The sequence below is a fragment of the Bidens hawaiensis genome, unplaced genomic scaffold (genome assembly GCF_021521415.1).
Source record: "Bidens hawaiensis isolate Kalapana, Puna unplaced genomic scaffold, B.hawaiensis_p1.1 tig00006845_1, whole genome shotgun sequence".
Taxonomy (NCBI): Eukaryota; Viridiplantae; Streptophyta; class Magnoliopsida; order Asterales; family Asteraceae; genus Bidens; species Bidens hawaiensis.
The window spans coordinates 942,781-955,968 of NW_027491467.1; the positions used below are offsets into that span (position 1 = coordinate 942,781).

Consider the following 13,188-nt stretch of genomic DNA (forward strand, 5'->3'; position numbering starts at 1 on the left):
TTTATTACACTAAACTCACTTGACTACAATTTTATGCATGGAAGAATCTCATATATTATGTTATCTCTTGGTATGAGTCTACCTCCCATCCCAAGATTTATAGGGAATCTTACACACATGCGAGAACCATTTCTTGCTATAGATCTACCTCTCCTTCCAAGAGTAGGCGAATCTACTTCTTTCACATTGATTCCTAGCTATGTGAACTCCTTAACAAAGGACTTCGTGCATAGCTAGATTGAAACGTATGCAAACTTAGGGTTGCAAAAGAGCCGAGCCCGAGTGTTTAACTTACCCATAGCTCAAGCTTGAGCTCGGCTCGTGAGTGGATTTTGAAGCTCGGGCTCGGCTCGTTTACTATTTATCAGTTTATATATATATATATATATATATATATATATATATATATAATTATAATTACTTTTATATATTTTTTCTATTACAGTTTTATGTATAAAATACCTATTTAGTTATTTTTATTTATTTTTTTCATAACATTATACATATTAATTAGTAATTATAAATTTTAAAAAAAAATTATATAAATGACAGACTCGTTTAGGCTCGTGAGCCGGCTTGAGCTCGATAAGTGAAGCTTGGGCTTGGGCTCGGGCTCGTTTATTAAACTACCTTATTTTTAGGCTCGAGCTCGGCTCGGGCTCGATTGGCTTGGCTCGATCAAGCTTTTTAACGAGTTGATCTTGGGTAGCTCGCGAGTAGCTCGGCTCATTTGCATCCCTATACAGACGGATCAAATTTAAATTATAAGACCACTAAATCCAATGAACAGCTAATACTGTATTAACCCAGATGATGGATTCAACATCACATTTTCCATATTTAATCCTTTGTAAAACCCTTCTCACCAACCATTGTAAACCTTCAATGTATTTTTTATATACAACGACATTTTAATGATCTCACAGTTCTCAGTTGATGAGTCATGCCCGATTTGCCGTAAAGTTTGTTTAGATAATTTTGATGAACATATGGTTCATTGCAAGGAGCTTCGGAGGTTTAAATATAGACACGATTTGGTCAGGATGTCCTTTGTGATGTGTTAAAACGAGCACGGATCTAGGCAAAAAAGAAGCTCCCGTGAATTTTCTGTCGGATCCATCTGAAGGGAGGTCTACTCTCCGGCCGGCAGACGTTCTTGCGTTTGGATGAGTAGGGGGAATCACCCTTGTATAGACCTTACTGGAGTATTCCCTTGGCGGGCTTAGGGACACCGAGTTTGCTGTTAGACAGGCCGTGTTGAAGGCGGAATCAGGCAAAACTTCTAAGCATGAGAAAGCCGAGAATTATCATGTCCTTTTGCCTTTGATACATTTGGGTCACTTGCCCCCCCCCCCCCCCAAATCCATTATGGTCCTGAAAAAAGTTCAGTGGGTCGTGCACATTAACTTATCGACGCCAAAGAACTTTAATTTTATTTCATAATAGGATCGGGTTTACCATTTAAAAGAAGTGATACAGTTTGTTGTCAGTTTACCTGTTTTTATGATATAATTGGATCCTTTATTCAATACAAATTAATGTAATTACATTTATTTTTATATTTTGGTGACTATTGAATATGGGCATCAGCTAGGGATGAGCATGGGATGGTACCGGTACCGACTCCGATTTTCCCGATCCCGAAAATTGGAAATTCTTGGTACCGGTACCAGTACCGAAATATTCGGTTCAGTACCAGTACGGTACCGGTACCGGGATAGTACAGGTACCGAGGGTTAAAAATCAGGAAATACCGGTACCGTACTGGTACCGATCCCGAAACTTAAAACTTTGGTACCGATTCGGTATCGACGGTACCAAATCGGTAGGTATCGGTACCGGTACCAATCAGGTACCGATTTTGCTCATCCCTAGCATTAGCTCAAAGGGGCCTCGTATATTTATTTTTCTAAAAGACCATCATTAATTCAACAATTTTAACTTAATATTTTAGAAACTTTTCATTTTATTTTAAATAAAAATTAATTCAATAACTTGATTATGTAAAATAGTTATTAATCGTAGTAAAAATTGCTTCGAGTTTAGAAGATTGAATTTCAACATTATATTAGTTATGGGGCTTGTTTTATTTTTCTAATTTAGAATAATACGTGGGCATTATAATATATTGTAGATGCTCATATTGAAAATATTCGATGTATGGGATGTTATCCACAAGATATTTTTTAATATCATTCAATCAAGTTACTTTTAAGTAAGTCCATTTGTATATTTTGTTTTGTTTTTATTAAGAGTCAAGTCAAAATTGTTATAAAGCTAGTATTAGCTCATGTTATAAAAGAAAGTGTCTAAAAGGACTTGAAACTATTTTGGTTGTATATTAACTTATTAATTATTTAATTCAAATGTGAGGCGGAATAAATAAAAAGTTAAAAAGTACAATTTTTTTTAATTAAATCCTGAATTTTAATTCGCTTTAGGCCATTAAAATAGTTGGGCTGCGACTGGTGATAACATTGTCCGCTGCAATGGCGACGGCATTTGCTAGTTGTAAATTATTTAAGAATTTATTACATCAAAGTCGTGCAACCTTTCTAGCATTGTCCATTGGTGATGTTCTGATATGGACAAAAGCTATGATCGTTAATCCCAAAACCATTTCTTAGGCTTGCCCGCCCTTTCTTAAACTTCATTTACATACGAGTTCAATTTTCATAATATTCTTAATTAACCATCATATCGATTTCAGGCAGTTAAGGATCTTGATAATAATAAGCTCGCTATGGCATATAAATGTAGTGGAAAAGATAGCACGGATGATTTCGATATGCAAAGGATCGGCAACTTTCTAAGTTGTGCTTCTAGAGGTGACAGGGTTGGGCTCAATTTGATGCTGAGAGATGGAATATCTCCTAATGTACAGGATTATGATAAAAGGACTGCACTTCATCTGGCTGCTAGTGAAGGCCATGCCTCCATTGTAGAGCTTTTGTTATACTACAAAGCTGATGTTAATCTTGATGACCGGTGGAATCGAACCGTAAGCTTGGATTAATTAGTTACTGTTTGTGGATATTTTGGGCTTGAATGATTTTGAATTGTTAATGATACTGTTTGTTGTTAATGTGTAGCCGTTGACAGATGCAAGGCTTTATGGGCATAGAGATATATGCAGAATTCTTGAAGTGAATGGAGGCAAGGATTCTGTGATGAACAGTCCAATGGTAATCTTATTTTTTACAAAACTAAGTTAACTTTATATGTCTATGTTTACAATGTACACGGAGTTAACTTTAACATAAATATTGTTTGTAAATTGTTCGGTAGAAGTTTGTTTATTTACTTATAGCTTCTTGCTTGTTCATGAACGTTTGGTACACCATCTTAAAATACTAAAACTTCTTTGTTTTGATAGTCTTTCTTATTTTTATTTTTTTACTATTTTATAATTTTTATGTATGCTCCGCTCCGTTTATTGATTATATGAACGAACACAAACAAACAACATAATTTCTTAATGAACTAATAAAAACATAAAAAATCCGTTTGTTATCATTAATTTGTTTGGTTAAACATAAACAAACGTATACAAACAAGGTCATCTTCATACTCGTCCAATATTTATTTACAGACTTTCCCACGATACATAGTTAGCAATTAAAGCGGGTTCCTAGTTCCTGCCATTAAAACGGATGGTATTTAATAGGAATGCATTTTGGGGTGAAGTTAAAATACAAAGGAAGACAAAAATGAGAAGTGTGAGAATGATTTATGACCACATAAAATACACCTTAAAAATAAATTCAAAAAAAAATCATAACTCAAAATATAAATAAAAAACTAAAATGTTTCCGCCATCATTCCCGTTCAAAAAAAAAACAAAAAAAAAAACAAAAAAAAATACAAAAAAAATGACAAAAAGACACAATGCCGAGATCAAAGACACAATGACGAAAATGAACAAAAGACACAATTATAACTAAAAAAAGACACAATAGATTTCAATATATAACACAATACCGAACAAAATATAGCTCAATGTTGAGTAATATAACACAATATAAAGAAAAAAAAGACACAATGTCAAGGAAAAAAGACACAATCAATGACGAAAATAAACACAAACACAATGATAAACAAAAAGACACAACTTTTTTCACTTACCATTGCGTTTTTTTTCTATGAGAACGAGAAAGACGATGAAAACATTTTTGTGTTTTTACTTTTTTCGGTTTTTTATTAAATTTGAGTTATGATTTTTTTATATATTTTTCCTAGTTTTGTAGGGTTTTTTTTTGTGGATACAAATCTTTTATATCCTTATTATTTCTGTTTCTTTTGTAGAAAAATTTGACCCTACATTTTGAAAATGATTATCGATGCTATTGAATAATGCGATTGAAATTTGCGACTGTAAAAATCAGTTACAAACTTAGGGGCGAATTTACAACAAAAACCACAATAGTTGCAAAAGCTACCGCTACTATTCCGGTTGCAAAATTTGCGACGGTTGAAATTCGGTCTAGACAATAACTTAAATTAAAATGCGGGTTTAAATATTTTGGGAAACCTTATAATGTAAAGATAAAAATATAATAAGGCAGCAAATCGATAGTTTTATTGTAGTAACAAACCAAGCGTATGGATGTCTTTATTTGTTTGAACTTGCTAACAATTCAACAACTAATCATATGATTATTAGGACACCTATCAATGATGATTTTTACCATTGTGTAGACAGTTGTTGCTGATGAAGATGCAAAGGAAGTTAATATTGACATTTCTGAGATTAAATCAGAACACTCAGAACGAATTGAACAGGTTTAATTTAACGATGAACATTGGGTTGTATGCATATCACTCTAATTAATTCACCATTACTCGAGTCCTAATCGTGATTTCTTGCCCTCTTATCAGGGTGTAATGGGTAACTCTGAAATGGTCAAGTGGCATGGAACATGGGTCGTCAAAACAATAATCGAGCGACAGATAGACTTCCCGGTTAAAATGTTTGTATATGTTTTCCTACAAATTAACTAAGCGTAGAACTAAATATAGGAGCTAACATGTTTTTCTTCAAATGTTGTGCCAAGGGTTTTGTCGGCTAATGATATTACGCAGTTAAGGGAACTTCGTCATCCAAATATACTGCAGTTTCTTGGTTCAATAATGCATGATGGACAAATGATCCTCATAACAGAACATTTGCCAAGAGTAAGCACTCTGGTTTTATGTAGTTTTTATATATCTCTCAAATATATATTTTGATCCAACGGTCTCTATTTCGGTTAATCGTCTTTGTTAGGGAAGTTTGTATGATATTTTGATCAAAAGGGTTGGACTTGATCTATCACTAGCTTTGCGGTTTGCACTCGATATTGCTAGGTATTGTTCGTCCCAGTTACTACTTGTCTTAGCACACACTATCAGTTATTATTCGTATCAAGACATGAAAATGCATTACATATACACACACATCGGTATGCATGTTTGAATGGGAGAAATTTCGATATGCAAACTCAAAGTGAGTAACACTGATAATATTGGTCGTTATAAGGGGTTGAATGTTATAGACAGGCTTGAATTTTTGTTTTACTTAAGAAATATATAAGATCATACAAATATCATTACATTGTATTGACAGGGGGATGAATTACCTACACCATCACAAGCCCTGCCCAATAATTCACAATCATCTAGACCCTAAGTAAGTTTATGCTGCATTTAGCATAACATGCATCACATTTGCAGTTACAACATATATAGCTAAAGCTTCATTTTGCATTTTCTTTAGAAACTTATTGCAAGATGAAGGTGGCCATTTGAAGATTGGGGAATATTGGATCCAGATGTTGTATGAGCTACACCCGAATCAAGAATGTACGATTCATCGCTTCTTTTTTTATTAAGCTCTTATGTAAAATTCCCATGTCCAGTGAATCGTTTCATGTTTTTAGGTCAACAATATTCTAGCACTGTCAACCGACATCTAATCAATAAAGGAAGAGATATCCAATCATTTGGACTCATATTTTATCAGGTATTAATAATACGCTCTTTCTAATATTAATATTAGGGGTGTCACAGTGTCGTCTGACAAGAAATTCACAAGTTTTGCTTTAGTATAATTCGGTTTAGGTAAGTTTTAGGTCGAATTCGTTTTTATTTAAAGTTTTAATAATGTGTTTTGTAACTTTAGAATATTAATATGAAAAAAATAAATAAATAAATTCAAGTTTAGTGGACCATGTCGCGAGTTCATGTGTCGGACACAACTATTTAACACCCCTACTTTCTATATATGAACATGTGAAACTTGGATCAATAGTTACCATTAACAATGTCAATAATTGTTTCATTGTAGATGGTTGAAGCAAAGTACATGCCTGGCTCGATCAATGATTCTGAACTGAAATTCAATAGTAAATGTCCAGCGAGGATTCAACAGTAAGTCAATATATATCGTTTGCATATCCTATTGATCATCCTTTCCATAATACATTTATGATATTTCATTGCGCTCAGGTTGATAAGGCAGTGCCTTAGTGATGTTGTTTTTCGCCCTGACTTTAGTGGCATCATCGACACGCTTGAAGAAGTGTATTCGTCTCTAGGAAAACCTTCTTGTGTCTGTTGACCACATTCATAGCTACCACATCACTATGAATGAGGTAAAATGACTCAAAAACAATAATATACAAATATTAATGGTTTATACATATGTGCGTGAGAGAGAGAGAGAGAGAGAGAGAAAATTTTTATTTTCTTTTTTTGGTTCATACACTTTATTATGATCGTCACACAAAATCTAGTTTTGTTGAAACTTTTCAAACAACATGGTAGTGTTATTTCACATCGATAGACAAAACATATAATTGACAACATCACTAAATCATGTCGGCTTTAAAGTGAGTAAACTAAAGTTAGAGCTTTAGGCCTTCACTTGGATAGCGCCTTCAATTTAAACTAAATTTAGACCAAAAGCATTTTAAATGATCCTTAAGTTACTTGAATTACAAAGAAGACCTCGAATTCTCGTTTCGTTTTAGGCTTCCAAATGAGCTAGGCCGGCTTTGGTCAATTCATTTGGTTTATATGATCCGGTCAAGAATATATCTATTGACAATCGATGATTTATACATGCAAGAGGAATGTGGGCTCGAGCCGAAATGAGAAAGATATATTAAATGCGGCATAACCAAGCATGTATATATAGCATCAAATTGTTTATCAACTCATGGTCTACAAAAGGATGACTTGATAAATATTAGTCAAATTAAATCAAACCATAATTCTTGCCTGGCTATTCAATAATCATCGCCTAGAAAAGCTCTTTGGCAACTTACCTATCATTAAAATAACATACACATTAAAACAAGGTTTTTAACTACAAAATATAACTGTTACCCTTCATTGAAAACTAGTTCTAAGTATCATTATTATGGAGTCGGATTCAAGTACAAACAAAATAAACCTACTAATAGTATGAATTGAAGGATTTGTAAAAACTTGGTGGTGGCATTTTTGTAATTAAACGATTCGGCTCTTTCATCGTCCATTTGCCATATCACTCGCACCTCTCTTCTTTGCGTCATTAAAATATACGGTAATGTATTTTAGCTTCTTCAATACCACCTTATCTACACCCTAAATTCCACCATTAAGACCTGATTTCATGTCTATTTCACCCAAATATCCCTACAATTTGTGAGGTATTTCAATGGAGTCCACTGTGGAGTTATTATTATTGCCACTCCTATCAATATCACTTATTCTAAACACCTCTGCTTACTCAAAATCACCTGATTTGCAAACGTTTATCAATTTAAATAACAAAGCTCGGTCAAGTGAAATAATTTATAGAATTGATGAAAGGGTAAAGAACCTTGATGAAATACCAAGGCGCGCACACAAGGGAAATGTTTCATGAAGGGGTAACGAACTTAGTTTTCTACACTAATTCAGATCCAACTACCGACGAGGAAGTATGCAAGGACATAAAGTGGAGATAGGTGATGGATGATGAGTTGCAATCCATCCTTTAAATAACACACGGTACTTAGTTGAAATACCGCAAAGTCACAAACCTATAGGAGTTAATTGGGTGTGCAAGACTAAATACAGACAACATGGAGACATAAATAAATACAAGGCAAGACTACTGGTTAAAGGCTACAAGCAAAAATACGGCATTGATTACACCAAGAAGTTTTGCACCAGTCATTAGATTTGAACCATTCGTTTAGTAATAGCGTTGGCTGCTCAACATGGAATATGGCCCCTACACCAAATGAATGTAAAGTCAGCATTTCTGAACGTAATCTCAAGGAACGAGTTTACATTGATCAGCCTGAAAGGTATATTAGACAAGGGCAAGAACATAAAGTATGTATGCTGAAGAAAGCATTATACGAATTAAAACAAGCACCCATGGCATGGTAATGCAGAATCAATGGCTATTTTTATTGATCATGGATTTATCAAATTCACATTTGAGCATACCATATTCATTAAAAAAAAAGACCTGAGAAGCTTTCCAATTATTTGTACGCTTGTATGTGGATGATGTTATTATTATAGCAAGCAACTCATTAGAATAAATTCATGAATTCAAGAACACAACAAAACATGAGTTTGAAATGACTGATATGGGATTACTACACTATTTCTTGGGCATGGAGTTTTCCTATAATAGTGAAATGATTATCATATATATATCACAGCAAAAATACACAATGAAACTACTTGAACGATTTCGAATGACTGAATGCAAATCAGCCGTTACACACTTACACCAATGGAATATGGATTAAAGCTATATAAATTATGATCCCAATGATAGTACTGATCCAAGTATATATCGCAATCTAGTAAGGAGTCTCATATATAAACCGAACTAACACTCGGGTGGACATAATGTTTGCAGTCGTTTCATGGTGGAAGAACCTACAAAAACTCATTGGGGAGCAGGAAAGCAAGTACTTCGATATATTGAATTCTATACGACAAAACAATAGTTAGCCGATATCTTCACTAAAGCTAACCAAAAGATTTCCTACGCCTCAATAAACTCATGAATGTACGCCCAATCTTGCTTATGGGAGGGAATTAGAATTAGGATTATGTTTATTCAAGCTAATTTTGATAATGAATATTAGTTTACTTGAACCATTGGCTATACCAATCTGGTTATTTTATGTAGGCCGGATAAATCACAAGTTTGAACGGTCATTGCAAGAATTAAGAACATTAAACAGAAATCTCATTTAGTTAATTCTAACAAGAAAAGCCTACCATCTGTTTATTTAAAACTTATATATCCATATGAAGTTATACTGCAAGCCCCATCCGTACTTAGAACCACATAAATACATAAACATGAACTTGTTTTCGATGAGTTACTTGTTTTCATTGAGATGGTTTATATCTTTTAATGAACAAGGACATAAAATATGCAAAGAAAAGCCACGCCAATAAGGATTGGTGAGCTAAACGTGCCACAAATTAAGGCTAGTGTTTGTAGGTATTCGGATTGGTTTTCGGGTTGTTTTCAGGACGAGGGTTTATGTATTTTGATGTATAGTCCCTTGCATGCGGTCTGTAATTCCGTTCCAATCTCTCTTTTGTTCTAATAACCTCTATTCTATCTTTGAGAAGCTTCATATTTGAATCCACAGAATTATTCGATCTCCCTAGCAAGAAAGATACGTCAACAAAAAATACTTTCAACAATCATGTATGTCATCAGTATACGATATTTTATATCATATTTATATAAATAATGGACTCGGGTAGACTCATGAGTCTAATCAATTAGCTTTATGAAACTCAGACTTGATAGTGCGCTTACTAAATGAGCTTTAATTACTTTAAGTCCAACCTTATTCCTAAATTCGATTTATCAAGCTTTTAGCCATGACTATCAAAAAAATGCACAACTTTAGGAAAAATAAGGATGTTACTCATTTTACCTTCATCTTTAAAGCCTTGAGCTCTAATGTGTAAATGTGAACGTGCTTTATGCTCCTTCTGAAGTGGCAAAATCTTGGCACACACGGAAAAAGGTATCGGGATAGGCATCATTGTTCTTCTTTTTCAAAGTATGTACGTTCTATGGAAAACTGCGAAGATCGCTCTATTTGGGAAGAAAGAGTCGATTTTCGTTGCTGCGTTTGAATATCATGGTGTGCTTTTAATGGTAACTTACTAGGGACGAAAGACAAGTCCAAAGACATGGTTCTTGTCGAACTTTGACAAAATTCTCGTCCTGTTCGAAGCTGCCAATTAAGCTGATGAGTATACTTTGAATTTTTATTTTGTGTCATATAATATATATATAAAAGATATTTGTTGTTAATTTAGTTACTTGTTTTATTATATATTTTTTTTTCAAAAACTCATAATATAACTTATAAATATTTTACTTTAGCTTCTCCATACAATAAATATTTTTTAAATGATAGGATGTACGTGGGGAATAAATTACGTGATTTTTAAATTTTTCTATATAATTTAAAGATAAATCACTTTTAGACGAAGGTGTTATATGTCTCAGTTTTAAGAAATTAAATTCACATAGATGAGTTGAATTTTATACAATATAAAGTTTATATAGTTTATAACTTATAAGAACTATATTTTCGTCAAATACATGTTTTAGAAATGCTACTTCTATGTTGCATTTTAATTATACTCGGTCTAAAATTATAATTATTGAAGTGGTCAATATACTTACGGTACCTAAACACGTATTTTTTTTCTCTCGTAATTTATTAATATGCTATCGTACCGGCCAAATAAAGTTGTCAATATATTTATTCTCTTTGATTTCAAAATGAAACTCAGCTATATATTCAAAGTTAAAATAAAATAATCAGTAATTAATGCACATGAATATTCGTTCGAGACTCGTTCAACCTAATCACAAAATAATAATAATAATAACAATCATTAAATACTGATTCCAAATAATCTAAACCCATGTCATATGCAAATAACAATCTCAACTTTAAACTTGGTTGGTGGCAGTTCCAACTAAAGAAATATTTGTTTTTAACGGACTTTGACTAACGAATGCTAACTCCGTTAGTAATATGCTGCGTGAACCTTCTTCTCCGGCCGCATCACACCGGAAACCTGCAACTCGCCTCCATTCTCCCTAATATTATTACACGATCTCTCTCTCTCTCTCTCTCTCTCTCTCTCTCTCTCTCTCTCCCCCCTCATTCAAAACTAGCCGACGTGCCGTCATCGTTGTCTCTGGTGAAGTCCACCCTCATCAATCGTGCACCATTTGAGGCAATTAACACATCATTCGACTCGTTTTGATCCCCTTAACAAAAGCCCTATGTTTACTTTCTAAATCGTGTAACATTGATTTCGAATTTTTGAAAATAAGATCGGGTTTTGTGTCTAGTGATTAGCCATGGAAGAAGATGAAATCTCTTTTATTTTATAATTTTTGATGTGTTTTGAAAACGGAGGGAGACGGTGTAACAATATTAGAGAGAATGGAGGCGAGTTGCAGGTTCCCGGTAGGTTTCCGGCGTGATGCGGCCGAGAAAAAGGTCCACGTCAGCAATCACTAACGGAGTTAGCATTCGTTAGTCGAGGTCCATTAAAAAAAATACCCCTTTAGTTGGGATCGCCACCAGCCAAGTTTAAAGTTAGCACTTTTTTCCGGTATGGCATAATTGAGATTATTAAAAAACCAATATCCAATAATAATTTATGTTACCTTAATCAAGACCACCGCTTGCTGGCTTGGTGGTAGCCCAACTCTTCACATAAAAAGATCGTCGGTCTGTGTCTCGATGCCTACTCGAAGGTGGGGGTTTACCCGGCTGTTAAGGCCACCTTTAGGGATTTTTGAATCAGACTTGAAGCGTTAACAATTTTTTATTGTTGAGATCATTAGCTAAAATATCATAAAAACAAAACAAAAAAATGTTATATTCCCTCCGTCCCTTTAAAAGTGTTCACATTTTCTTTTTAGTTTGTCCCATTACAATTGTCCACTTTCAAACTTGTAATTAATTTCAAAATTTACCCTTAAAAGTGCAATCATTCAGCTTTCTTAAATTTTGTCTTTATATATATGTCTGATATAATGCTAAATATATATGTTTCCCTTGTTTATTTTATTTAATATTTTAATTGTTTTTGTTCGTTTTTAGTCAAGATTTGTATACTACTAACGTTTTTGTGTGTCGTAGGTTCCGGGATTTGATCGTGATTAAAAAGGGCAAAAAACGAGCTAAAACGGATATCCGGAACGCGTCAGGAAGAACCAGAACAGAGAGCCGGTCAGACCTTGGAGAAGCACGCCGCGCCGCGCCTAGGGGAAAGGCAAAAAGCCCTTGGCGCGGCGCCTAGGCACTACTGATGAGTTTTTAATTCGTTTTTGGTTATTGTCGGGCCTTGTTTTCGCTATTTAAATACCTTTAACTTAAACCTGACATAACCTGAAGCCACCAGACGATTTTGGAGAGTTCTTGGAGCTATTTTACGAGTTTGTTGGTGATTTTGAAGGCACGAGAACATCCGGTGAAGAGCTAGACGTTTAAGATCGAAGAATACGGGTTTTATCGCCTTTAATATTTCGTTCTTTATTATTACACCATGTTTTCAGTTTCTATTACTTTGTTTGATTTAGACTTTATGATGCTAGGCTAAATTCCATAGACTGCCTAGGTCGTGATGAACCTTAGTTCGGTTTGATTTTATTTGGATTTTCGTTTCGTTATGGATTTTATGTTCTAAGTAAACGGTTAAGTTTTATTTAGTTGATGCGTATGATTGCTTGGTTTTGTTTACTTGAATTTATTGTTTCACATTGCCCTTGTTGATTGTTTCATATGATAGGGTTTTGTTAGGTCATTTACTGTGTGTTCTTGACTAGTTTGTGATTAATATGCATTAAAATCATATAAACAATAAAATCAAGTAAATAGATAAAAGTGAACTGCCAGCCTAGAAAGCTGTAAGGTGATAGGTTGTTGATAGATCTTTGCTTGTCGGGATTGCTAGATTTAGTTCTTCGTAAGGAGTCCGTCTAGGTTTGATTGTCAGCTTAGTCTATTAAATTAATTGAGTCTGCTTTGCTATCTTTTGAATTCTGCGCTGTAAGGTAGGTTTTTGTCATAAAAGATACTTAGACATAAGCAATTAAATAACCGTAAGGAAGTTTAATATAAAACTGGTGAGTCTTAAGATTTGTTAGAAATC

General features: G+C 33.9%; 1 protein-coding gene and 1 long non-coding RNA gene across 2 annotated transcripts; both read left to right on the forward strand.

Annotated features, from left to right (window-relative positions):
- Positions 1 to 2,597: 2,597 nt before the first annotated feature.
- LOC143633661 (serine/threonine-protein kinase 12-like) lies at positions 2,598 to 5,870 on the forward strand. Its single transcript, XM_077101916.1, has 8 exons — positions 2,598 to 3,001; positions 3,093 to 3,185; positions 4,699 to 4,782; positions 4,879 to 4,970; positions 5,055 to 5,175; positions 5,267 to 5,346; positions 5,606 to 5,668; positions 5,756 to 5,870. The coding sequence occupies exons 1-8, from the start codon at positions 2,744 to 2,746 to the stop codon at positions 5,868 to 5,870; spliced, it is 906 nt and encodes a 301-aa protein (XP_076958031.1). The 5' UTR covers positions 2,598 to 2,743.
- A 57-nt stretch (positions 5,871 to 5,927) lies between these two features.
- LOC143633680 (uncharacterized) lies at positions 5,928 to 6,679 on the forward strand. Its single transcript, XR_013153710.1, has 3 exons — positions 5,928 to 6,001; positions 6,326 to 6,408; positions 6,487 to 6,679. It is a non-coding gene; the product is annotated as an uncharacterized LOC143633680 (long non-coding RNA).
- The last annotated feature ends 6,509 nt before the right edge of the window (positions 6,680 to 13,188 follow it).